This window comes from Stigmatopora argus, chromosome 23 (genome assembly GCF_051989625.1).
Source record: "Stigmatopora argus isolate UIUO_Sarg chromosome 23, RoL_Sarg_1.0, whole genome shotgun sequence".
NCBI classification, from domain to species: domain Eukaryota; kingdom Metazoa; phylum Chordata; class Actinopteri; order Syngnathiformes; family Syngnathidae; genus Stigmatopora; species Stigmatopora argus.
This window is the reverse complement of record NC_135409.1, coordinates 4,765,359-4,787,043: the sequence shown is the minus strand read 5'-3', so window position 1 is coordinate 4,787,043 and position 21,685 is coordinate 4,765,359. Positions and strand designations below refer to the sequence as shown.

The 21,685-nt window shown below is 44.7% G+C and overlaps 1 protein-coding gene across 3 annotated transcripts in view; it reads right to left on the bottom strand.

Moving 5' to 3' along the window:
* Nucleotides 1-2,392: 2,392 nt before the first annotated feature.
* The window catches only part of cacna1c (calcium channel, voltage-dependent, L type, alpha 1C subunit), a 107,455-nt gene continuing 88,162 nt past the window's right edge, over nucleotides 2,393-21,685 (bottom strand). Inside the window, exons 31-51 of one of the 3 annotated variants that reach the window (XM_077593945.1) lie at nucleotides 21,472-21,555; nucleotides 17,273-17,332; nucleotides 14,755-14,892; nucleotides 14,602-14,667; nucleotides 14,446-14,537; nucleotides 13,230-13,392; nucleotides 13,028-13,155; nucleotides 12,180-12,276; nucleotides 12,002-12,104; nucleotides 11,826-11,927; nucleotides 11,635-11,762; nucleotides 11,436-11,570; nucleotides 10,004-10,368; nucleotides 9,878-9,904; nucleotides 8,397-8,525; nucleotides 8,191-8,318; nucleotides 8,024-8,121; nucleotides 7,857-7,953; nucleotides 7,686-7,794; nucleotides 7,448-7,616; nucleotides 2,393-7,379 (exon numbers count right to left, since the gene is read on the bottom strand). In XM_077593945.1, coding sequence (XP_077450071.1) covers nucleotides 6,936-7,379; nucleotides 7,448-7,616; nucleotides 7,686-7,794; nucleotides 7,857-7,953; nucleotides 8,024-8,121; nucleotides 8,191-8,318; nucleotides 8,397-8,525; nucleotides 9,878-9,904; nucleotides 10,004-10,368; nucleotides 11,436-11,570; nucleotides 11,635-11,762; nucleotides 11,826-11,927; nucleotides 12,002-12,104; nucleotides 12,180-12,276; nucleotides 13,028-13,155; nucleotides 13,230-13,392; nucleotides 14,446-14,537; nucleotides 14,602-14,667; nucleotides 14,755-14,892; nucleotides 17,273-17,332; nucleotides 21,472-21,555 — 2,862 coding nt within the window. In that variant the 3' untranslated portion in view covers nucleotides 2,393-6,935. Of the gene's footprint in view, nucleotides 7,380-7,447; nucleotides 7,617-7,685; nucleotides 7,795-7,856; nucleotides 7,954-8,023; nucleotides 8,319-8,396; nucleotides 8,526-9,877; nucleotides 9,905-10,003; nucleotides 10,369-11,435; nucleotides 11,571-11,634; nucleotides 11,763-11,825; nucleotides 11,928-12,001; nucleotides 12,105-12,179; nucleotides 12,277-13,027; nucleotides 13,156-13,229; nucleotides 13,393-14,445; nucleotides 14,538-14,601; nucleotides 14,668-14,754; nucleotides 14,893-17,272; nucleotides 17,333-21,471; nucleotides 21,556-21,685 lie in introns of all 3 variants that reach the window. The other 2 variants (XM_077593943.1, XM_077593944.1) reach the window with 2 other exon arrangements.

The following is a 21,685-nucleotide window of genomic DNA, read 5'->3' as shown; positions in this document are numbered from 1 at the left end:
GCCAAAAGTACATCAATGGTTTGCATGGAGCATTAGCTTCATTTGTTGTGAATAAAACTTGCTAAAAGGGAAGGTTAATGGAAGCCTTGATCAAATAGTCTATCTTTTAGTTAAGCAAGGCTCTATTTCAAATGGATGAGTGCCTAAATGGGTACGGTAGACTAATAAATTGAGTGATGAGCGACAAAAGGAAATGACTCATTGATTTTTACTATAATTTGGACATAGCCGACGGCGGGCCGGATTAAAAATCCTAACGGGCCGTATATGGCCCGCGGGCCGAGGTTGAAAAACTTGTACACACACGATCCGGGGGGCCAGACCAACGAAAAATTAGAGGGAACATTGCTTGAAGGCCTTGACGGCCCGCCACTGCTATATATATATGGTCATTTTTTTAATGCCTTACTATACATGGTCAATTTTTAAAGACAAGTCTTACGATACACGGTCATTTAAAAATAGCCATACTATACAGTTTTTTTTTTTTAAACGGCTAACTATACATGGTCATTTTAAAAAAAGTCTTACTAAGCATAGTCAATTTTTTCAAAAGTCTTACTATACATGGTCTTTTTAAATTTTTTTGTTTTTATTTTTTAAAGAAAACGCATTACTCGACATGGTCAGTTAAAAAAAAAAGCCTTACAATGCATGGTCATTTTTAATAGAAAAAGGCTTACTATACATGGTCATTATTTATTTATTTATTCTTTTTTGTTGTTGAAAAAAAGCCTTACTATCCATGGTCACATTTTGAACGAATAAAAGCCTTACTATGCTTTTTTTCCCTGTAGAAAATCATTCTATATATGGTTATATCTTTTTTAACAATTAAAAGCTTTAGTATATATGGCCATATTTTGAACAAATAAGTCTGACTGCAGTATTTTTAATGAACTTTTAGAAAAAAAGCCTTACTAAACATGGTCATATTTTGAACAAATAAAATCCTAACTATACTTTTATTTTTCAAAGCCTTTCTATACAGAAAAGAAAAAAAACTTTACTATACATGGTTATATTTTGGACAAATAAAAGCCTTACTATAGTAGGTATTAATATTATTGTTTTTTTACAAATAAAAGCCTTAATATAGCACGTCCGGAGGCAAAAACAAGAGCGCGCATGCGCACAAAGGTAATAGTTTAATGTAAAGCAGGGGTCGGGAACCTTTTTGACACAGAGAGCCATAAACAATTCCTATTTTCAAAATTTATTTCTTTGAGAGTCATACTCAGAATTTTAGTGTAAAAATGTGAAAATGAGATGTGACTTTTTGGGGGTCATTTTACCACTTTTAAAGTACTAAATGAATTCTTTTGACAGCACTGTTGCGCAGTTGCTAACCAATGAAAATATGCATGCAGAAAAATATAATTTAAAAAAAGATGATTAAAGTTAGAGGTACTGTCAGCGCCATAGTGCCGACGTGACGCTCCTATTGGTCCATTCGGGACTCGGCTCTGTCACCAGCGGTTTAAATACATATTTTACCTCACAGGTTAGCGAAGAGCCACATGCACCCATCAGAAGAGCCACATATGGCTCCCGAGCCATAGGTTCCCTACCCCTGATGTAAAGTCTACAAAAGAAAACAAACACTGGGAAAACTAAACCTTACACAAGGCAACCAAACTAAATGGGAGACGCACACCGACGAAAAGCAGACAAAATACTTGAAATGCATAGATATGACTGATACATAGAAGAAAATTAGATAGATATGCAAGAAAATTGCACTAACCTGGCTCACGCGACAGATGGAGCACCGGAAAGACACAGCAGGTGAAACACATTCGTAATCACGCGGAAAAAAACGCCCAACCAACAACCAAACCTCAACAAAAACATGAAATTATACATGGCTTTTTTTCTTTTTAGAAAAAAAGTCTGACTATATATTGTCATATTTTAAACAAATAAAAGCATTGTCTTTTTTTCTATTTAAAAAATTACTATGTATACATGGTGATATGACGCAACCTTTGAGGAAGGATTAATCTTAACTTCCGGGTGTAGTTTTGAATTAATATAATAAATAAAGAGTGAAATGGAGCCACTACAGTGAAGCTAAACTCATTCACTGGATGTAAAACCGAGATGTTACATAGTAACGAGGAATAATAAAACATTTAATATCTTACGAAATCTCACCTTTGGTCGTCTAAAAATTTTTGACAAAACATGTAAGTTATGTAAACAACTCCGTTTGAGCAAGGTTCACGTTGAGGAAACTTACCTCTCCACGTCGCCCTCGTGTGGCTAATCTTGGGAAAGTCCTCGCAGTTGTTGCAAAAACAGGAAAGATCTGTCAAAATATAGACTTCAAAAAATTCAAAAGAATTTGACGTCAGTACAATTGAACAATAAAAAAATGAAATCATAAAAGACCACTGTAGGAAATGCAATTTATTTGCAATTTTTTAATAACACCATTCCTCCGATAAAAATGCAATGTTACAGGAATATACATCAGATATTAATTTAAAACTTGCTTTCAAGGGACCATACAGTCTAAATATACTTTTTTCTTATTTACTGTTAGCGTGCGTTATAAGCAAGACAGACTCTGTCACCAATGACAGACTGACGACTTACAGATACAAACTGTACACGACTTATTTACAAATCGACTTTTTTTCTGGTGTTTTTTCAGTGTCCCTTTTTTTTGGAAAAGAGGAGTAGAAAAAGTGATTGAATTAATATTCCCATTTCATTCTTTCCCTTTCCTAAAGCCTAAAAGGAAATGGCCCAACCCAAAAAGACAATGCTGAGATGGCGCGGGCATAACCGAGGTGACCGAGTGATACCGGCCAATGAGAAGCCCTCGCGCAGGGGTGTGGCTCGTGTTGTTACCGCACGGCCACCCGTCAAACGCGCTCTCTTATCTGTGACTCTGGATAATCCATCCCCAGCTGCAAAGAAGACAAAAACTACCATGCGTGAGGGTTTAAAAACACTTGACGCGAGGTCAGAGTGGCGAACAGGGCTCCGTTTAGCCTGAAAACGGAAAAACACGCACGAGCCCTCTGCCAGGATTGGAATAAACCCCCCCACGCAAACAAATAATAATAATAATTGAACGTTCCCGTCAGTAAAGGCTCATTAAAGCTGCACACAAATACACACTCGCACCCACGCACACACAAATACTAAAAAGGTGACTTGGTGTGTCTGGATTCCTATTTTTCGACTCCAAGAAGTTGATTTTCATCTACACTGAACAAATAGTAGTAATAAGAAAAGCCTCCGTTGCTACAAAACAACTTCAACACTTCTGATAATCTGGATTCACTTTTAATACTTTGATTTCGATACATGAGCTTTGGTCACATTTTTTTCCCCCCTTCGCAATCCCGCACATGCGTTGTCAAACGTCGTTGACAAAACAAAAGGAAACTTATCAGGGAAAATGAACTCAAGGCCATCCAATCATTGCACTGTCCGCTTTTCTTTGACGCAAATAGTATTTGTCCATTTCGTATCTAAAATAGAATAAAGTTGCTATCGAAACTAGCCTTCTAGAATATACTTTCCCACCGTCTCCCCCCGAAATATCTGTACACCCGCTTCTTATTCTGGGCTTAAAATGGTTGGAGGCCATACCCGAGACAAATATGCAAAAAAAAAAGTTCATCCCGTCCATTCCTTAGCCTTAAACACAAGTCAAATCTGGGGCTGCTTTGCTTCTCCAGGACCTGGACCCGACCAGTTGCTACAAAACATGAGAATTACCAGCACGTGCACAAAAATGGATCAAATGACTCTTATAGTTGATCACCCCTCAGTAAATACAATATTTCTCTGGTGTGGAAAATAAATTGCAAATGGGGACATTCCAAAAAAAAGCCACCAATACATTCTCCGACCCAAATTCTTTAACATTCTCTTGATTATATATATATCTATTTATCAATCCGATATAGTGTATAAAAATATACATTGCTTAGGTTTTGGGTGTGGACGAAGGCTGTCATTGACGGATATTGACGCCCAATCCGTTTTGACCGGACGCCTGTCCACGTCAATGGCAGTAAAGGAGTTTGTGGACAATCATGCATCTTATTTCGCCCAGAAAGAAAAAAAACCTCTCACCAATCTGAGAATCAATAAATCACTTCCCTTTTTTTTTTTAAATATACGCAAGGGAGGGGGCTTTAAATGAGCCCTTAAAAAGCCGCCGTCCTCTTCAAGATACGCAAAATCATATAATATCCGTTATGTACACTAGCCTTAAAGCAGCTGCACTGACAATCAAGCAGAGAAACACATCAAACCCTCATCAGGCTCCAACAAGGGAAAAAAAACGCAAAAAGTTACAACATGTCTGCAATATACTACACTGCATTTCACCTGATTTCAAGTATGTTAGATTTCTCTGGCTTGGAAACAAAACAAAAACAAAAACAAACAAAAAATCGAACGATAAACCTCAGCTGACAGTTATTGCATATCTTGCCGTCGCTGGACAGGGTCACTCAAGGTCAAATGCGGGGAACGATCGACTTGATCTGTTCAAAACGTCTTTTGAATGCAAAACGGACTTTCTTCGCTCAAAAGAAGCTGCAAAACGAACAAATGGGATGAAAAACGCTAGTGTCACATTCATGTTGAGTTTGCATAATACTCATTTCACAAGTGTTCCTCACAGGTTTCATGTGATCTTGAAGTGGCACTCAATACTGCATCCATCTTTTTCTAATATTCTATGAGAAATACCGTATTTACTCGCATATAAGCCGCCCCCCGAGTCACAATTTTCACCTCCATATTCATGGTTTTAATAGGGAGTACAAATGTGTTACTTTGAAGGGCAAATCTTAAGAAAAATCATCGCACGGGGTATTTCTGAGATACTGTATGAATCAAAAGCACATTATTAGGGTCAATATCATAAGGAATTTAATATGCCTGTCTTTGTAAATGCAAAATATCACATTAGTAAATTTGAAAAAAGAAATAGGTCTTGATGCTTTTTAAGGACAGAAATGACAATGTTACAAATTTCCTATGTTTTCCGTTGTGTTTTCATCAAAAAGCAGGTTAGTACGTATAGTTTATTTTCGTTCAGGCACCTAAGTGGGCAGCTTAGAGTCCGTACAATTTCATGTTATGCCGTTAGACGGACAGCTTGGGGTCCTGTAGTTGTAGTTAGAGTTGGAGTTTTCAATGTTTGTCTAAAAGTTGACTGTAATGTGTTCGTGGGGAAGAATGCCATGCACTGTCAACGAACACTGTTACGCTAACGCTTAATCTGTTTATCCTTTCTCTATTTTGAAATAAATGACCGCATTGTCTTGCGTTATCGCGTTCCATCTTTGTCACCTTCCAGGTTTGTGCAGTTTGTCTTTTTATGCGCATATAAGCCGTACCCACGATTCAGTCATCATTTTTTTTTTTGGTCCGACAAATACGGCTTATATGCGAGTAAATACGGTATGTCAAATGGGATCTTTGTTTCCGGGGTCAACCGTTTTTCTCCTCTAGAGGCAACGGTGAGTCACAGCGCAAGATTTCGGGCCAACGTACCCGCTGAGACACTATTATCAAATTCATATCATCATCTTTTTCACCATAACCACTTTAGCCACACCTCCTATGCGCTCCTAATGTTTAAAGAAACTCAAAATGACACCCTTCATTTCCAAACCTTTTTTTTTGCTACAAATGTCAATTTGAGATTAAAAACTCCTTCAAACTTAATTCAAAATTCTTGCAGCATCTTTTAACACAGCCCTAAGAATTCCGATGACGTATACATTAATGATAACAGTGTGTCACGGTTGCAATGGCAAGTTTTGTTATCAGTTTTTTAGTACAAATAACCAAGAAAAAAAACCTGTTCACCTCACAACAAAAAAAATAAAATGGGTGATGACTCATAACGAAAAAGACTTCTTTGCGTCCTTGCAGCTAATAAAACTTTGGAAGCATGCCTGTCTGTGGTAACCCTATCACAAAGAGGCCCATTACCACACACACACGCACACACACACACACACACACACATACACACACAATGCTACCTTAAATTACGTCCTAGGCTTAAAAATCGGCTTTTCCTCTGAAGAGTACCTACGGTAGGTCAAAAGACACGCAAACGCTCGCTTCTCTCGTCTGGGAAAAAATAAATAAATAAATAGATACAATCTGTAAAAGGTGCATACGGATCGAGAGAAAGAGCCCCTCTTCACGCACACGATCGACCGAGACACGCACCCCCAAAATAAAAGTCTGCGCCCCGCTCGGTTTGCTCGAGACCACTTCAAATTCTCCTAAAAAGTACATCAGGAAAGAGCGGCGCCCCGATTGTGCAAAAGAATCGAGGTCAAACCAAAAAAAAGAACCAAAATGGCCGGCCGCTTTGGAGACAGAGTCGTATCGTTTTAACTCCTCGCCCCCTCCAAAAAAAACATGGCAGAGGAAGGAGGCAGACGACGAGGTATGAGGCCAAAAGAAGAAAAAAAAATGGCCGCCCGCATCTCTGCTTTCCCGTTGGCGCAAAGAAAGCCAGGTGGAGCCGAACGGCTAATCCGTCTGCCATTTTGTGTCCTTGGGGGGGTGTTCCTTTGGAAGAGGAGGACACCATTCCCCCGTTTTCCCCCCGATGATACAGCGCTTCACCCCGAGCAAAACGAGGAGTTAGGAGGAGGAGCTCCATCTTGGCGTGCGGCATCCCCGCGAACTTTTGAGGACGTGAGAAAACGGTGAGGCACTTTAGAGACACGCACTCTCACACAAAAGTGTGTACGAAGAGGGGGGGGACGGACACAAGCGCACACTCTGATAATATAGAGTATAGTGTGATATAGTTTACTACAAACATTCAGACGTACAAAGCATTTGTGGCGTGGCGGCCGCCGTCCTTCCGGGCCGTTTCTTCTGTGTGTGTGAAAGGGGGCGGGGACTAACATGGACGTCAATCCCAGGTCCTACAAACTGGTCACGCACTCCATGTCTTCGTCCTCGGGCGGCACGCGGGTCCTCTGCCGCGCTCCTCCCGTTACCACGGGGCTCCTGTGGCGTCCTTTCTCCTCTTCCTCCTCCTCCTCCCCCTCGTCCTCCACCTCGTCCTCCCTCCGTCCCCGAGCCCCCGCAAGCAGCTCCCGCCGTTCTTCTTCGGAGGACGGCCCGTGGACGGAGCCTCTGCTCCCGCCGGTTTCTCCGCCCTCGTCCGTCCTTCGGTCCCTCCGGAAGGGCGGGAGGTCGCCGTCGCGGGGCTCCCGCACGCCGGCCGCGTTCCCGTTGAGGATGTCGCTCGCCGCGTGCTCCATCTCTTCGACGGTCATGTCGCAGGCGTCGGCCAGCTCGGCCTTGGTGGCCTCCACGAAGGAAGGGTCTCGCGCAAACTGACCCAGGCCTTCGGATATTAGAACCTGGAAAGCCCACGGAGCGGAGTCGGATCCCGGCCGGAGCGCCGGAGCCCGTCCCGGGACACACTTACCGCCTCCACCAGGCTTCCCGCGCTGCCGTGAGATGACGCGGCGGAGTCGCGACAGAGCAGAGAAGGCACCGTCAGCGACACGGGCCGCGGTGCTCTCCGATCGGTCGTGGGGGCTCCGCAGCCGGGGTTCGGACCGGGCACCCGACTGTTTCCGTTACTCTCGCCGTACCTGCGGGGCGCACACTTGGGTTTATCGCGCGCACGGGCCTCCCTCCGGGCGCCGGGTCTCGGGTCTCACCAGGACCCGCAGTTGACCGAGGGCAAACTGCTGTTGAGCTTTTCATGGGAGTTGGAGCCCTCTAATCTCAGCGAGGGTACCCGCGCGTACGAGGCGTCCCCGCCTCGACCTGCGCCGAGAGAAAAACTTTCAGCTCGGCGGCGACATCGGCGCGACGACCGGGCGTCGTACCCTTGGGACTGCCGGGGGGCGTGGCACACAGTCGACTGAAGAGGGTTGGCGAGTGGCTCCTCCTCATCAACGGACTCAGCCCGGCCACCGCCAGCGCCTGGCGGGGGGAAATGAGATAGAGGCGGTGGGAAAGCGTCTCAAAGCCGAGCCAACGCGGCAACTCGTACCTGATGATGGACCAGGTGCAGCGGCACGGCCGTCTTCTGCAAGACGTCCGGCCTCGATTGCCTCCTCAGGCACTCTAAATGGAAAGACGCTCTCCGCCCTGACGACGCGCCATTCAAAGGTAAACGGGAGCGCGAAACGGCGAGGAACGAACGCGACGAGGTCGTACCCAAAGAGGTGGGACAGAGGAAGACTCTTTTGGGAGACTGCCAGTCTCCGCCTCCCGTCGTCTCCTCATCGTCCTCTCCTTCCTCCATGGGAGTCAACTGCTTGCAAGTGTCGTCGCGGTACACCAGCCTGAATGCGGGGGGAAAAAAAACGGCGTGAGAACCGAGCCGGCGTCGCGGTCGCCGACCCCGTCGACGCGGGTCGTACATGTCGGACGAGAGCGAGCGCTCGTCCTCGCCCAACTCCCTCTCGTCGGCGTAGCTCTCGTCGTACGTCTCCTCCGTGGACCCTTGGCCTCGACGGATGATGGGCAGGTGGCTGTCGCTCGAGTCGGAGCTGCGGGTCGGACCGCAAAAGCGGATGGTGAGCACCGGCGCGTGCCATTCATAAGCCCAAGAAGCGCAGGCAAAGACCAGCAAAAGAAGGGGCGAAGCATTAAGGGGTTCGCCGTTAGCCGCGACCCACCGATACCGGCGCTGAACAAAAGCTTTGGGTGAGAACTGCATTTAAGAGATGTTTCGCCAAATCCAACCCAGAAGCGGAATTGACAAATCATAAAACAAGCCTTAGATGGGAAAGATTTGGTGCGGCACCACCAAACTCGCCATCAGCGGCAGCGAGTCAGCTCCGTTGCTAGCGGAGTGACGCGAGAGTGCATAGCGGAGCGCGGTGGTCACCAACTCCCGTCCTCCAGGGGCCCCTCCCTATCCAGTCTTTATCCATCTTCATCAACTGCCCCCTGCCCACCCTGTCCAGCCTCTACGTATCCCGGTGCCTTAGAAGTGAAGAGAGCATTGTACAGTGGTACCTCAACATACGAGTGCCATCCGAGGGAATACAAAAGCAAACAACCCTCGATATGTTGCATCTGAAAGTCAGGGTGGAGGCGGGGCAAATAGAGCCAACACGGGAGAAGAAAGGTATCACATTTTAAACCAAAATTAGAATTAAGTTTAGTGTAAGGTTAGATTAAACTTATTTTTGAGTGTCTGCATCGTAATCCAAGTTCATTTAAATTTGTTTATGTTATGTTACGAGCGCGTTGCCGTGCAAAAAAGAGTCGTACGGTGTTTGTAAGGTTTTTTGGGGGTTTGTAAGGGGAATCATAATCATTTATAAGGGCAGTTATCGGCAGAGGTTGACAGGTATGTTAATATGTTACGTCGTTACCGACATTACCAGGCATTTCAGTCATGTAACGTTAGTATACCGGACACTTATTCTCTATTTTATTTTAATTTTAAATTGCCTTTCAAGATGACATGTATGTTTTTGGTGTTGGATTTTATCAAATAAAATTTCGCACAAAAATACGACTTAGTCCAGTGCGACTTATATATGTTTTTTTTCCTTCTTAATTATAATTGGCTGGTGAAGCTTATACTCAGGTGCGATTTATAGTCCAGAAAATACGGTACTTATTTGTTGATTATTTATTTGTCTGTTGTTGTTATTTGTGCACTATGTGGTGAAAGCTTTAAATCTCATTATGCTTGTATAATGAAAATAAAAGTATTTAATTAAATTCAAATCAATTAAAACCAGACCGAAAGGTGCCCCCGAGGACCGGAGTGGGTGACCCCTGCCGTGAAGCGGAGCTATAGCGTGTTCTCATCCTCGCCTTTTCGTCGGATGAGAACCTCTCGGAGCGAATGTCGGCAAACACGCACTGCGCCCTGGCCACGTACCGAATGAGGTTGTCAAAAAAACACGTCCTGCTTGCCGTTAAGCCCAAGAAAAAGGAGGAGAGAGGAGTGCAAAGTTTGGGTAAAGAGGACAAGAAGACCATTTTTGTCCTTCGAGTGCACACTCACCTCTTGGGCGGGAAGCACCAGGCCGATCTGGGCAGCAGGACGGGCGTGAGCGGCTGTCCCGCGCGGCCGTCCACCGTGCTGACGGACGGGATGGGGAAGCGGCGGCAGCCTGGCAGGGCCACGCCAGCCACGCCGGTGTTGTTGGCGTTGTTGATGTTGGCGTTGGAGCCCGACGAGGAGTACGAGGACGGCGTGAAGGTGGCCGAGTCCACCAGCTTCTCGTGGGACGGACTGTCGCCTTCGCACGGCGAGCCCTTCTGGCTGAGGTGTAATGGACGCTGGCTGGTGAACGACTGCGGGAAGGAGGCGCGGCCGTCGCTCTGGCCGTAGTAGTTGACGTGGTTGCCGAACAAACCGCCGGAGCGCTGCCGAGGAGGAAGACCCGTTAATGGCGGAGTCGGGTTTACCGTGACTGGCCGAGGATGGAAAAAACACGGCTTGGTTTTGGGATGTGTCATAGCTGAGCTAAGGATTAAAACGACCGTATTTACTCGCATGTAAGCCGCAGTTGTTGGACAAAAAATGATGACTGAATCAAGGGTATGGCTTATATGTGCATAAAAAGACAACATGCATGAAACTGCAAGGTGACAAGGACGAAACGCCATAACGCAAGCGTGACCGGACGATTCGCCTGAAAGACGTTTATGCTGACGGACGTTTGGCCGACAGACAGTTCGCCGAACTGACGTTTCGCCGAACTGACGTTTCGCCGAAACGGGATTTGCGCGCTCGCCCCGCACCCGGATCGTGTGTGTACATGTTTTCCAACCTCGGCCCGCGGGCCATATACGGCCCGTTACAGATAACGAGAAATGCGAGAAATTACGGTAATTAGTGCCAAATCTAAATTGTATATGTCAACTGTAAACCGTACATTTAAATCCTAGATCTGAATGTTATATCTAAATATTAATTCAAAATAAATCTGAATCCTAAATCTCTCAACTAAATATTTTGCCAATATGCTAATTCAAACAAGCTGTGACTGGAAGTAAAAAAGTAAAAGGCAAAGTAGTTTTCAGTATCCAACAAATGAACTCTTATTTTGTTGCTTCCGGCGACCAGTCAGTTGAAATTGCATATTAGCTAAATATATAGTTGAGATTAATTATGATATTGACCCTAATAATGTGCTTTTGATTCATACAGTATCGCAGAAATACCACGTGCGATAATTTTTCTGAAGATTTTCCCTTCAAAGTAACACATTTGTACTCCCTATTAAAACCATGAACATGGAGGTGAAAATTGTGAATCAGGGGGCGGCTTATACGAGAGAAATTGTAAAATTCAACGATTTTAAGGCAATTTTAAGGGTGCGGCTTATATGCGAGTAAATGCGGTGATCCAAACTTAACGTATGACTGGAAAAAATATTATCTGTACATACAGGTTAGCAAAGTGCTGGTACCGCGCGGCCGACCTTTACCCTGAAGATGTCGTCCTCCGAGGCGGCCGACATCGGTTCCTTCGGGTCTTTGTCCAGTTCCTCCTCCACCGTCAAGTCTCCCGAAATGGCCCGCCTAATCTCGGGACCGATGTCGTGCAACGTCCGCAGACCCGCCTGAACGCGTGTGAAAATGGCGGCTCGTTGACGCGGAAATTAAGTTTGACGGCGGCGTCAGTACCTGCAGAGAGAGGGCGGTTTTGGGGGGCACTTTGGCCACCAGCCCTTGTTCTTTCCTCTTCTTGAACTTGCGGAAATACTCCTGAATGAGGAAGGTGGCGTAGAACTTTCCAACCGTCACCTCGTCGTCTGAGGGGGGAAACCGAGCGAGTCAAGACATTTTGACTTGGTCGGCCATCGCAGAATACGCACCACCGGCGGGGGGCACCACTTGATCCAAAAGTTTCATGCTGGTTCTCTTCCAGATCTTCTTCACGATTGCCCTCAGTTCCTCGTTGGCCTGCTCCAAGTTGCCTAAAGGCGGACAAATGGGGTTAGAAAATTAGGAGGTGAAAGGGTTGGCGTGCTTTCATTCGAGTGCGCTTCACCTTCCGTCTTGATCCTCAGCGCCGTTCTGACCAGCGCAAACAGCGTGGCGTTGAACATGACGGTCCCGTCACTGTTCAGGGGCATGTTCATGGATACCAGACGCTACGCACACAAACGCCGTGCTAAAAGTTGCCGCCCACGCGTCAGGCTCACCAGACCGGAGTGGCGGTAGCTCACCTTGCAGGCGACCCGGTGAGGACAAAGTTTGCCGAAGCCGAGTGGAGGTTGGATTCTTCGGAGCAGCGTCACCACATCCAGATGTTTTATCCTCCCCCTGGAATCCAAAAAAAAGACAGCATGACTGGCGTGCCCATGGTCTCCAGGCAAAGGAGTAGAATCCGATAATATTTTGAGATACAAGCTTAATGCGTTCCAGGACCGAGCTTGTATGTCAATTCACTCGTATCTCAAATCAATTTTTCCCATATAAAATAACTACCCTATTTTACTCGTATATAAGCCGCTTTTTTCGGCCCAAAAAATGATGATAGGATATTCATACCTGTCAACCTCTGCCGATAACTGCCCTTATAAATGATTATGATTCCCCTTACAAACCCCCAAAAAACCTTACAAACACCGTACGAGTCGCACGTACAGTGCTACCGCATCATTTATGATGAAAAAAGAAAACTGCAATCGTCATTAGATACCTTCTTTCGGCCTGTTTCTAGTAAATCTCTCTCTCTCTAATGTATGTATATGTACTGTATGTATTCTCTCCATTTTATTAAATGTTTTTTCAGTACAAACCAATGCGTGTTACTTATACAAGCCTTAAACATACAAATGCACTTATATAAACCTTCAATATACTTGTATAGGCCTTAAACATAAATTATAATACAAAATATAGCACTGAATCAACTTACAAACAAATTCAACTTATGAACAATCGCTCGGAACCTAACTCGTTCGTAAGTAGGGGAGCGTCTGTATTAAGACACTCATATGTCAAGGTATTTATTACTGTATAGAAATCTTTTTTAAAAAGCGAGAAGGTAAGAACAAAACGCCAAACTCACTTTGCTTCCGGGTCGTACTCTGCCCAGATCCTCTTGAACTCGTCGAGATGGTGCGGCCCCAGGATGGACCAATCCCGAGTCAGGTAGTCAAAGTTGTCCATGATGACGGCCACGAACAGATTGATGATCTGCGGGAGAGAAAATGTGACGCGCCGGTCCGATTCCTTGAAATCCCCCCCCCCCCCCGAAGCCATTCGCCGACCAGAAAGGCACAGAGCATGTAGAAGCTGACAAAGTATATGATTGCAAACTGGCTCCCGCAGTCTTCGTGGATGGTGATGTTCTCATTGGTGGATCCTTTCTCGCACGGACGGTTGGGCGAGCACGCCAGCATGATCTCCTGCCAAGCCTCGCCCGTCGCACATCTTGGAGAAATCAGAAAACACAACCTCTCGTCTATCTGGAATTCCTCTAATCCGGCAGTGTCAAACGTGTGGCCCGCGGGCCAAAAGTGGCCCGCTAGGGGGTCCGTTCCTAATGCACGTACAGAATTAAATGCGTTCATTTTTTCGACAAAGGGCGCCGCAAAACTAGATGTTTGTGAGTTGTGTGTTCAAGTGCACTTTGCTTCATTTCCTATTCGTTCATTGCCCCCCTTGCCGCCAAAATGGTCCCTTTAATGGAGGCCAATGAGTTAATAAGGAACCTTAAAATGCCCCAAAACCGACGAACGAACCAAAAACATCCCATAGGAGGGGTCGGGAACCTTTTTGACGAAGAGAGCCATAAACAATTCATATTTTCTAATGTTACTCCTTTGAGAGCCATACTCTGAATTTATAAGTCAAAAAACATGTAAATGGGTACCTTTATTTTTAGTAATTTCACCACTTTTAAAGTGGAAAAAACAACATTGACAACATTCTTATGCAATTGCTAATCAATGAGAGTATGCATTCCAGAAGAGTCTAATGCAAATAAAAAAACTGTATCTCAGCTCTGTCACCAGCGGTTTCCATATTTTAGCTCACAGATTAGCGGAGAACCAGATGCACCCATCAAAAGAGCCACATGTGGCTCCTGAGCCATAGGATCCCTACCCCTGCCATAGAGTACGACAAAATCAATAGAAAACGGTTCCATATTTATCGGAAGTCATCTGTAAACCACCCTAAAATGGAAGTTAAAACAAAAGAAGTGACTCATTGCCTGCTATTGACAATGATAGAAACCTAGTGCCATTCATGTCGGCAAATAAGTTAACATTTTGGGCCAAAAATAAAGCGGTCCGGCCCACAAGATCTCGTTAGCGTGAATGTGGCCCGTGAACCAAACAAACAGTTTGACAGTCCCCCTCTAAGTCCACATTTGACACTCCCACTGACTCCACAAACTTTGATTTAACTCCCAAACGTGGGTGGAATCAGACAACAATTCCAAAAGTCGGCCAGTCTTGGAAGCCTCGAAATGTTCCTCACCTGAAAAGCAGCAAGACCGCCTGGGGGAAGGTCTGGAAATTGTTGTTCCTGTTGATCTGCGTGTAGTCTCGCAACGCTATCTTGCCAAACATCTGCACGGGAGCGCAACATGTCAGTTTTCTTTGGACAATTAAGCCTCGCGGGGAGGCGCTTTACCTGCATGCCAATGACGGCGTAGATGAAGAAGAGCATCACGATGAGCAGCGCCACGTAAGGTAGAGCCTGCAGACAGAAATGGACGGATGACTCTTCATTTCTCCCAAAAATGACGCCCACGCCATTTGCTTTGGTTTTTGGTTCCGTCGTTACCTGGAAGGACTTGATGAAGGTCCACAGTAGCGTCCGGATCCCTTCCCCGCGGGAGAGCAGCTTGACCAAGCGCATGACGCGGAAGAGCCGGAAGAAGGTGATGGAGATGCGGGCGCTCTCCTCGGAGTTCTGCAGCCCCTTTTTGGACATTGTTGGCCACAATTACCACATTTTCTCGCGTATAAGCCGTATTTGTAACTCAAAAGAATGATGACTGAATCAAGGGTACTGCTTATATGCGCACAAGACTTACAGCGTTGACATTCGAGCAATTTGAGATACGAGTAAAATTTCGAGCCAATATTTATCTTGAGATACGAGACAAATTTTGATATACGAGCATTCAGCGGACGCGAGAGGCTGCTCATAAGAACATCATGGGCACTGTCTTTCTGGTCACAACTCCCTCGTGTAATGTCTCTACGAGCACTCGGCGGAGCGTTGCATTTTTTTCAGTGTTTTTTTTTTCCAGTTAGTCAGTGCGAATGGAGGAGGAGCTTGATCGATAATACGAGAGGAGTATACTACCTCTCGTTGGCAAGTGTTTGTGCGTTATCCTATTGTGAGGACATTTGTGTGCATCATTTTGGGAATATTTTGAAGGGAAGACAAAAGCAAACAACCCTCGATAGGTTGCATCTGGAAGTCAGGGTGGAGGCGGGGCAAATAGAGCCAACCTTGGAGAAGAAAGGCATCAAAATTTAAAACAAAATTAGAATTAAGTTTAGTGCAAGGTTAGATTAAAATTATTTTTGAGTGCGTCTGCATCGTAATCCAAGTTCATTTAAATTTGTTTATGTTATGTTACGAGCGTGTTGCCGTGCAAAAAGTCTCCCCCCCTCTCTGTCCCCTTTTTGCAGGGCAACACGTTCGTAACATAACATAATCAAATTTAAATGAACTTGAATTACGATGCAGACACTCAAAAATAAATGTAATCTAACCTTACAGTAAACTTAATTCTAATTTTGTTTTAAATTTTGATACCTTTCCTCTCCCGGGTTGGCTCTATTTGCCCCGCCTCCACCCTGACTTTCTGATGCAACCTATTTAGGGTCGTTTGCTTTTGTATTCCCTTCAAAATATTCCGAAAATGATGCACACAAATGTCCTCACAATAGGATAACGCACGACCACTTGCCAACGAGAAGTAGTATATACGCCATTCACACTGACTAACGGGAAAAAAAAACCACTGCAGCGCTCCGCCCAGTGCTCGTAGAGACATTACACGAGGGAGTTGCGACCACAGAGACATTACACGAGGGAGTTGCGACGAGAAAGACAGTGCCCATGATGTTCTTATGAGCAGCCTCTTGCGTCCGCTGTCTGCTCGTATATCAAAATTTGTCTCGTATCTTAAGATAAATATTTGCCCGAAACTTTACTCGTATCTCAAATTGCTCGTATGTCGAGGCACTCGTATGTCGAGGTACCACTGTAACACATTTGTACTCCCTATTAAAACCATGAATATGGAGGTGAAATTTGGGAATCGGGGGCGGCTTATACGCGAGGAATTGTAAAATTCAACGATTTTAAGGCTATTTTAAGGGTGCAGTTTATACACATAGGCGAACGGATTGAGAGACTACGCGGCAGACCAGATTCCAACGGGGCGGGGGGGTTTAGACGGGAACGTGGAGATTACGTCCACGGTAAGCTTGTCCGTAAATCCAGGGAAACAATTAAGAAGCATCGGAAATCTCGGGCTGATCGGGGTTCCAATAAATCACTTTTGGAGGGAGGAAACAACTGGGGAGTTTCACGTGGATTAAGATATTTTATCTCCTGGAATAAATTTCTATCACCACGCTTGGCAAATCTCATTTTCACCCTTTTCCGGCGGTTTGCTTTTACCATCAAACCCTCCCGTGACTGACGCGCTCGCCTCGCCAGCTATTTTTGGGACGGAAATTTGGCAGCGGACCAGATTTCAGCGGCAGCTTTCTTTTGTGTCCCAGCAGTCGATGATAAAATATTCAGCCACCTCGCCCAATGCTTTATGCTTTTCTAATACGCTTTGATTTATTTATGCCACTGTTCCGTCTCGGGCCGCAAAATTTAGATGTGACGTACAGTGCTTTCTGGTATCGCAAAATAAGGAAAAAGTACGGCAAAATGAGAAAAAGTCAGCAAGAATTTGTTTGTCGCCAAACGTTCCGCTTTGGGGAGATTGCCATTCTCCAAACGCCTCGAGTGAGGGTATTCGTTGGGGGGGGGGGTGGAAATGACAACCCGCGGGAAAAGGCGTTCTTCCGACGCGGTGAGGTTACAAATACCCGAACGCGGCGAAATTGCTTCAAACGAGCATGGACGGGAAGCTCATGGGATGAAGCGAACAGTTTGACAGGTGATTGGTCGAAAAGTGTCATCGTGATGGGTTGCACTGGACATGACACCTAAAAATGGAAGCGAGGGGGGGGGTTGACGCTGGGGAGGGACACACACGGCGGCGGTGATGGCGCCGGGGGTCATGCTGAGGGTGGTGGTAGGCGAGGTTACCGTCGGAGCATACCATTGGTCTTACCACGTGGGGGTGAGAGGAGGAAGAGGAGGAAGACGAGGAGTCAGCTGGCTTTAAGGAAAGGTAACAAAGATCAGCAACAGAGCAGCTTATTTGGGGGGTGGGGGGTGGGTGACTGGGGATTTGTACAAGGATTTTTTCTCATTGACAATTACTATTTATGTACTTTGTTTTTAGGTTAGGGGCTACAAGAATGGAAAAAAAATAAATGCATATAGCGGATTGCAATGTCGTTAATGACGGCCAAGGAGTTTTTTTAGAAAGAAAAAAAAAACGAAATGTATGGATATATTAAAAAAAAAAAAAATGGAAGGGGGGGCATCTTTTTATCCGGGTCAGAAATAGACAATTCCCAAGATATTACAGCGTATAGACAGCCGGCATCAGGTTAAATTGAAGCATGTCGGCAGTGCAGGATATTGGAAAGTCTGTTTAAGGCTGCGGGGCTGAAATAATGAAGAATGGCCCTGGCACCGTGTGGAGAGAAGGGGGGAGGGGAAGGAATTGGTGAGGTCCTTGCTACATTTATGTGCAGGCGCCCCTGTGGCTTTATGGGTATGCTGATGGATGGATGGATGGATGGATGGATGGAGGGCCCACCTCTGGAGATATTTGTTTATCTTCCAGCCAGATGGAACCATGACGCGCCAGTTGACGCTCAAAGTGTGTTTTTCTGACGTTCCAGGACGTTCAAGACGTGTTTTCTGCGCCAGAAAAACACGGGAAAACTCCGAAGCTAAGACGAGACGCCCAAACATCGGGATTGCCCGATGGTGGAGATACATACCTGTCAACCTCTGCCGATAACTGCCCTTATAAATGATTATTGATTCCCCTTACAAACCCCCAAAAAACCTTACAAACACCGTACTCGTACGGTGTTTGTAAGGTTTTTTGGGGGTTTGTAAGGGGAATCAATAATCATTTATAAGGGCAGTTATCGGCAGAGGTTGACAGGCATGGAGAGACCACCTCGTTACAGCTCACACAATTGGTATGAAATGATTTGTTGCTATCTTTAAAATACAGAGATTCTATCCCATCTGTGATGTGTACAGTGCAGGCTTATGCAACACTTGGACACAGCATGAAGGACATTGAAAGAGAGAAGCTGTGCCGTCCTCGTACCGAAATGTTGGACCTCCCATCATGACGAAATCAACCGTGAGATGACATGAGCGATAGCTATTGTCAGGCGTGACATCATATTTTGTATATCAGCTCGCGCTATACTTTTGCTTCAAGCCAAGATAGCAAAGCAAATCAAAGAGAGCAATCAGAGGTCATTTTTTTACGTAGAAAAGAAACATCTACCATCCCGTCGATACTGCTGCAAGGCTCCAATTGGAATGCAGCGGTCGGTTTAAATACTTACGTGTGGAGTACCATATTTTCTCGCATATAAGCCGCATTTGTAAACCAAAAAAATGATGACTGAATCAAGGGTACGGCTTATGCACATAAGACTTACAGCGTTGCTATACTCGTTTTCACTAGTAGATGTCGGCAAATTAACATTTACTATTTGTTGGTTATTTTCTGTTTTGCAGTAAGAAAACAACCATTACTGGATGAATTAATTCCTTATGATATTGACCCTAATAATGTGCTTTTGATTCATACAGTGTCTCAGAAATTCCACCTGCAATGATTTGTCTTAAGATTTTCCCTTCAAAGTAACACATTTGTAATGGTTATGCTTATGTCACTTCCTTTTTGAAAGGAAATGGTTGTACATTTGTGATTATAAAATAAAACAAAATTTTGCTTTGATTTTTCTTTTTATTTCTTGTTTGAAAGTGTAATATGAACCATCGAAAAAAATTGAGATATTTCTACATTGGAAGCAATTTGGCCGCCCAAACATCTTAAACTTCTGGTAAGAAAATTTAAATTTCTGTCATTGAAAAGCATCAGGTTCTTATCAATATAGACTTATTTCTTTTTTAAAATGGAATAATTTGATATTTTACATTTACAAAGACAGGCATATTAATTTCCTTATGATATTGACCCTAATAATGTGCTTTTGATTCATACAGCATCTCAGAAATACCACTTGTGATGATTTTTCTTAAGATTTCCCCTTCAAAGTAACACAATTGTAATCCCAATTTTCACCACCAATATGGATCAGAAAATTGAGAATCATTGGGCGGCTTATACGCGAGAAATTGTAAAATTCGACGAATTTAAGGCAATTTTAAGGGTGCGGCTTATACACGGGGGTGGCTTATATGAGAGAAAATACGGTATCTTTGGGTTAATAAATCCATGCCACAAACGAGGTGCCAAAGGGCAAGCATTTGTGCTCTATTCCTTAAAAAATTCAGTGTTTCTTTACAGCGATACTATGTAGAAATGAGAATGTGAGAAGCACAAACAAAGTAAAACAAGCGATGAAGTAAATCCGGTGACCAAGATGCTTATGTCAGGTCTCCCAGTGTATATAAAAATGTAAAAAAACAAACTCTTCCCTGATCTGGAGCCACCACGCATCCTTGGGAAGCTTATTGGTATGCCCGGCCATCGCCGTCTGGGGCGAAACACACTTCATTCCGGCGCACGGGAAACACGCTGAGTTACCCTTGTGCACACCCACACCTTGTTTACAGGTACAAGCCAATATCTAATCATCTCCTCTGTTAGGATATTTGCAAACCCATGGGATTGTTGCGGGTCCAACACGCTAGGCCACGTGCTCCGCCTTAAGAACGGCACTTTTCCAGATGGATTTTTAACAAGATATTCGTCTATTTGACCGGCCCGGAAGCCACTTCACTGTATTACATGATCTGCGCCCCGGAAAAATGAGTCCTGCCAGCAGAAAGTATTCTCCTTCTATGACTAAATGATGTGGAGTTCTGTCGTATTGCGCTTTCGCTGGCTGCATGCTAAAGAGATTTTTTTTCGCATTAAACGGTGAGCATTCCTCAAGTCTAAACACAATAAAGTCTGAACATTTGACTAGTGTTGGGCGCATGCATTATTATGCTGCCCCGTTGTTGACCGCTAGGCCTCCACGTGGAGAATAAATGAATCCATAAATACATTTACATACATTTGGGAAGCCTGGAGTGAAAGCATTTGCGGATTAAATTGTTCCCCGTGTCTGCCTCTTCCTGGGTTTAGAAAAGAAACAACTGTTTGTTTAGAATACCACGCTGAACTTTCAGTATTGAACAACTTTGGTTTATATACACTGGGAGATGTGATGACTCCAAACCAGTGAATTGCATCTTGTCACCAGTCATGCAAAAGGAAAAGTGGGGGGAAAAGTTCAAATGATAGAAAGAGCGCTTTGGGGTGCCGTTGATAAAGCTGTACAGTAATCCCTCGAATATCGCGGCTTCAATTATCGTGGCTTCACTACATCGCAGATTTTTTCTGGGGGATTTTTTTAAAATTGCATTTTTTTTGTAAATTCATAAAAATGTGAAAATCCGCGCTGAAACTCGCAAGCGGAAACCACTCCCCTGTTCTATGCTTGCTACTAGAACTCAGCACTAAAGTAAAAATAATAATAATAATAATTGTGATCGGTATTTAGAGGTAAATATTTACGTTGCTAAATTTGCTAAAAATAAAAGTGACTCTAAAATTTTGTCGTATTTGAAACACCGTGCGGCACTAAAAACTCGTTTTAACCGGCGCAAATTGTTGTTTTTGAACGTCGCATCGTGCAGCTGTGGCTAATTCCGTGGCTACCCCACACCAGCCATCGTGGGATCAAATCCGGCGCTTTCCTAATCATTTGAAGGCGGAGTGCAAGACGGGCATGGCTGTGCGTGGGGGGGGGACTGAGCGGCTCTATACTTACGTTAACCTCAGTGATCGCTATGTCAACACAGCTACCCACAACTATCAAGGCATCAAACGTGTTCCATGCATCGACAAAATAATGCTGCGTGGGGATGGAAAGAACAGAAAGATGAGAGGAAAAAAAAAATAGCATTAACCAAAACAAAAAAGCAGAAAACAAACACGGCAAGCAAAGAGAAATCACAACAACGAAAGAAAAAGAAAATAAAGTCCAATCAAAGAAAAGCAGCATGCTCGACGTACGTGTTGTCAACTAAGTTAGTGCCCGCGGGATCCAAATGAGTAGCCATTTTGGAGTCAAGGATGGAGAGGGGGAGGAAAGGGGGAGAGAGAGAGAGAGAGAGAGATGGGGTGAGGCGAGTACTTACGTTGATCTCACTGAGAATGACGTCTATTATGCTGCCAATTACGATGAGGAAATCAAACACATTCCAGGGATCGCTAAAGTAACCCTAAACAGGAGGAGGAGGAGGAGGAGGAGGAGGAGGAGGAGGAAGGAGTGGAGGTAAGAGAGGAAGGTTAGAAGGGAAACGCCATCTGCCGCCCCCTCGCCGTATGGTTAAAATGTGGGAAACGCAGAGG